The sequence below is a fragment of the Oratosquilla oratoria genome, chromosome 11 (assembly GCF_046742065.1).
Source record: "Oratosquilla oratoria isolate Oo_2021 chromosome 11, ASM4674206v1, whole genome shotgun sequence".
In the NCBI taxonomy this organism is placed as follows: Eukaryota; Metazoa; Arthropoda; class Malacostraca; order Stomatopoda; family Squillidae; genus Oratosquilla; species Oratosquilla oratoria.
The window spans coordinates 68,070,642-68,075,641 of record NC_134787.1 but is presented as its reverse complement, the minus strand read 5'-3'; the positions used below and the strand labels follow the sequence as shown (position 1 = coordinate 68,075,641).

Sequence of the window (5,000 nt, the reverse complement as noted above, 5' to 3'; positions counted from 1 at the left end):
CTGGGTATGTGATGTTGTTGTAATACTGCTCACACTGTTCCTGACTCAAGAAGGACCAGTCGAACATGGGAATTGTCGCGTTCCAATCCTCCATGCAAGGCTGAAAAGTAAAAATAACATTAGTGTGATGCCGTAGTAAGAGATATGACATTATTATGAGTGATGTGGTATCGTAGTAAGAGATATGAAATTGTTATATGTAATATCATAATGAGAGGTATGACATTGTTATGAGTGATGTGGTATCGTAGTAAGAGATATGACATTGTTATATGTAATATCATAATGAGAGGTATGACATTGTTATGAGTGATGTGGTATCGTAGTAAGAGATAGGACATTATTATGAGATATGTAATATCGTAATGAGAGGTATGACATTGTTATGAGTAATGTGGTATCGTAGTAAGACATGTGGCATTGTTATGATATATGTGATATCGTAATGAGAGGTATGATATTGTTATGAGTGATATGATATCGAAGTGAGAGATGTGACATTGTTATGAGTGATTTGATATCGTAGTAAAAGGTGTGACGTTGTTATGAGAGATGTGATATCGTTATGAGAGATATGATACTATTGATTGATGTGGTATCGAAATCAGAGATGTGACATTGTTATGAGTGATGTGATATCGTAGAAAGAGATGTCACAATGTTCTGAAAGATGTAATATCGAAATGAGAGATATGACACTGTTATGAGTGATGTTATAAGGAAATCAGAGATGTGACATTGTTATGAGTGATGTGATATTGTGATTAAAGATATAACATTCTTATGAAAGATGCGACATCGTAATGAGACATGGTCTTAAAAGATGTAGTGGTTATACGAGATTATCTCATTTTTATCACCAATAATACAACCAGGGTTTCTCTCCTAGGGTTTGTCTCCAAATATAAAAGAATAATGTGTTACTCTGATCCGTAGGGGTGTCCCTAAAGTCTCACTAGTGACTGCATGATCATTATGATCCATGTGGTAAGCAGGGATACAACATGCCATTTCTCACTCACCAACTCTCTCTCTCTCTCTCTCTCTCTCTCTCTCTCTCTCTCTCTCTCTCTCTCTCTCTCTCTCTCTCTCATACCAACTAAACTAGTTCAGCTTCACCTTCTCTCTCTCCCTTTCCCCAACCCATTTCACTTCCACCTTCCCCTCCCCTCCCCTCCCTCCCCCCCTCCCTCCCCTCCCTCCCCTCCCTCCCCTCCCTCCCCTCCCTCCCCTCCCTCCCCTCCCTCCTCCCTCCCTCCCTCCCTCCCTCCCTCCCTCCCCTCCCTCCCCTCCCTCCCCTCCCCCCCCTCCCCTCCCTCCCTTCCTCCACCACCGCCTCCCTTAATTCTTCTTTCCAGATGAGGTCACAGCAGTTCCTCCCTTGATTTTAATTTCGGAGCAAAAATGATTCATGGCAGAGATGGACAGGGAGGATGAAGAAGAGAAAGAGGAGGAGGAGGAGGAAGAGGACAAAGAAGAGGTTGAAAAAGAGGTGGAAGAGGAAGATGGTTAAGAAGAGGATGAGGAAGAGGAGGAGGAATAAGTGGGGGAGTAAAAAGACAAAGAGGAGGAGGAGGAGGAGGAGGACAAAGAAGAAGAGGATGAAAAAGAGATGGAAGAAGAAGATGGTGAAGAGGAGGAGGAGGAACATGAGGAAGAGTAAGAGGAGGAAGAAGAAGAGGAGGATGAGAAGGAAGAAGAGGAGGAGAAAAAAGGAGGAGGAGGAAGCATAAGAGGAGGAGGAGTAAGGAGAGGAGGAAGGATAGGAGGAGGAGAAGTAAGAGGAGGAGGAAGAAGAGGAGGAGGAAGAAGAAGAGCAGGAGGAAGAAGAGGAGTAAGAAGAGGAGGAGGGGAGGAGGAAGAGAGGGAAAAAGAGGAGAATGAGAAGGAGCAGCAGAAGGAGGAGGAGGAGGAGAGGAAGGAGGAAGAATAAGATGAGGAGGAGAATGAAGAGGAGGAGGTGGATGAGGAGGAAGAAGTGAAAGAAGAGGGGAGGAAAAATAGGTGGAAGAAGGGAAGGAAGAGAATGAGGAAGAGGAGTAGGAAGAGGGGAGGAAGAGGAATAGGAAGAGGAAGGGGAAAAGGAGGAAGGGGAGGAGGATGAAGAAGAAGAGAAAGAGGAAGAGGGAGAGAAAACTGACGAGGAAGAGGAGGAGGAGGAGGAGGAGGAGGAGGAGAAGGAGGAGGAGGAGGAGGAGGAGGAGGAGGATGTGGGGAAGCACGTCCGAACAGGAGATGAACAATAATGAGAAGTAGGAAGAAGGAACCAAGAGAGAGGGAAAAAAGGAGGAGAATAGAAAGAAAAAAAAAGATAAAAAAAGAGAAGGAAGAAGGAAAAAAGAGGAAAGAGAAATGATAAAGGAGAAAGAAAGGTAGAAAAGGAAGGAAAAGGAAAAGAGAAAAGGTAAGGAAGAAGGAGAAAAGAGGAAGAAGGAGAGGGGTTTTACTCAAGCAACTGGTGCCATGAGATGTTTCCCATTTTCTTTGGTTACTTGAGAAGAAAATGGGAGGCTTGTTTGGTAAATAAGACTCGTGGGCAGTTGGTAATGTGATTTCTTTTGATAAGCGGAAAGATAGTAGGCCCTAATGTTACCTCTAATTTTTTTGCTGTGAGTGTGGGCAGAAATTTACTTGTCTGCAAACTTTGCCTTCTCTGGAAAGTATGTGAGCACACATACGAGTCACTATCTGATCATTTGAGCACATACACATAATTTGTAAGTTTGTATTACATGCTACCTCCATCAAACAATGGAGGGCACAATTTTGGGGGCGGCATTTTATGGTGACTCAACAAGCAATGTTCAAACATTTTTAGCTTTGTCTTTTTATTTTGCATACCTATATACCTGTATTATTCCGATTTCGGCGTTTTGATTTGTGATTATAATTTTTAAGCGGCGGCCAAATAAGTTAGAAGAGAAAAAAAAACAATTATTGGTTTGACGGTTGGCAAGTTATCATATTTTTAGAGAATTTACAAAATGATATTTGGGTGGAACTTCTTTACTGAATGGATTTTAATATCATTTGAAAACCTTGTGTGTGTACATTTTTTCTTTATGTGCGTTAGTTGTGAAACATGTGCGCGCGCATGTGCTTACAGCTTAGAGAGAATGTTGGAAGGTCGATGGCTCTAGTCTAGTCCCAGAGAGACACGAAGAGAAAAATAAAAGATAAACGAAAATGTATAGAATGTGACATGCAGGATCTTATTACAGTAATGTACAATGAAATTAATAATAAAAAATATATAATAGATAATTAATGAAATAAATAAGGAGATAAATGAAACATTTTGGTGAAACATAAATCACAATTTCTACAATTCGTTTAACCCGCTAAGACCGACGGCCGAAAATTTAGCAATCTCCCAGTACCGCAATTATCATAAAAAAATCAACTCTTATGAATTACTCTGGAAAAAAATCTGCTGTTAGTAGACATGACAATGCATCATCCTACAAGTTTTTATTGCTCTACTCACGATAGTTGTCTCGGAATAATTACCGAGAGTTGGAGAAGATTGTGGTAGCGGCAACTCTCCGCCTCTCTGGCGGCGGCACGCAGTGCTGGGTGGACACGATTGGCTTCACAGAATCCCGTTTTGCCCGACCTCGTGCACTAACAACAGGGGTTGTTGATGCCGTTTTTGGCACGTTTATGGTCACCACCAGATGCATAGTTGTAAATAATAGTTTCGTAAATAAGTAAATACGTAAATACGTAAAAATTCTCGCCGTGACACGATGCGCACGCCTCTCACAAAATTTTGCGGCACACTGGCTGGCGAGAGCAGTTTACTTCCTACTAGCCTACAGTACTACCATAGGACTACGTCAGGGCCAAATATAGCAGTGCTACCAATTTTAGCGCGGTTTTTATTAGCGCTGAAAGTAGCTGCCCCATTTAAGGCCTGTCGGACGTTTGCGATGCAGCCCTATTTAAGGCCTGTCGGTCTTAGCGGGTTAACCTCTTCTGAATATAATCTTTGATGTTAGCATAGCTAGGCAGATGTGTTGATGTCATAGATACATCATATTTCATTATGGAAGCTTTCTTATCATCATAGTTTGTGAGAGAAATTTTCTTTTTATAATATGATTTTTATTCGTCGAGTTATAGAACTCGGTCACCAAGCCTAAGCATAGCCCTTGGAGGAATGAACACAACTCTATACAATATAATCATAGCCATGGTTCAAAAAGTTAAGAATATCAGCCATCGTAGTATCAGACATGTTTATGCAGCAAGGCACCGGCTTTCTCATAATGAACAAGTCGCTTACATGCCTTTTTAAGGCTTATGTTGGGCAATTTTATTCAAGTTTTGGGGATGGTCTTGCGCAAGGGATAGATTCCGTGTCTGTCCAAATGAAATTCCTTTACGCACCATCAGTGTGGCATGGAGACTGGGTTCGCATTCATACTCAAAAAGATTTGCTTCCTCTCATTCTTGTTCCTGTCTTGATTTTCTTTCTTCCTGTTCTTTCATCTGTGACTTTTCTTTTTGTACTTGATATATACTGTATATTCAGTATGCTGCTATCGTCCTGAAGATGATTAATTGTAGTCAAGACGTCGATTTAAATGAAATAGATTAAAGAAAATATAGTGTTTGCTACCAAACAAAATGAGTGTGTGTGTGTGTGTGTGTGTGTGTGTGTGTGTGTGTGTGTGTGTGTGTGTGTGTGTGTGTGTGTGTGTGTGTGTGTGTGTGTGTGTGTGTGTGTGTGTGTGTGTGTGTGTGTGTGTGTGTGTGTGTGTGCGTGCGTGCGTGTGTGTGTGTGTGTGTGTGTGTGTGTGTGTGTGTGTGTGTGTGTGTGTGTGTGTGTGTGTGTGTGTGTGTGTGTGTGTGTGTGTGTGTGTGTGTGTGTGTGTGTGTGTGTGTGTGTGTGCGTGCGTGCGTGTGTGTGTGTGTGTGTGTGTGTGTGTGTGTGTGTGTGTGTGTGTGTGTGTGTGTGTGTGTGTGTGTGTGTGTGTGTGTGTGTGTGTGTGTGC

General features: G+C 42.1%; 1 protein-coding gene across 1 annotated transcript in view; it reads right to left on the bottom strand.

The window, feature by feature from the left end:
- The window catches only part of LOC143029912 (PDF receptor-like), a 918,216-nt gene that overhangs the window by 574,909 nt on the left and 338,307 nt on the right, over positions 1-5,000 (bottom strand). The window contains exon 2 of the mRNA XM_076193114.1: positions 1-100. Coding sequence (XP_076049229.1) covers positions 1-100 — 100 coding nt within the window. The remainder of the gene's footprint in view (positions 101-5,000) is intronic.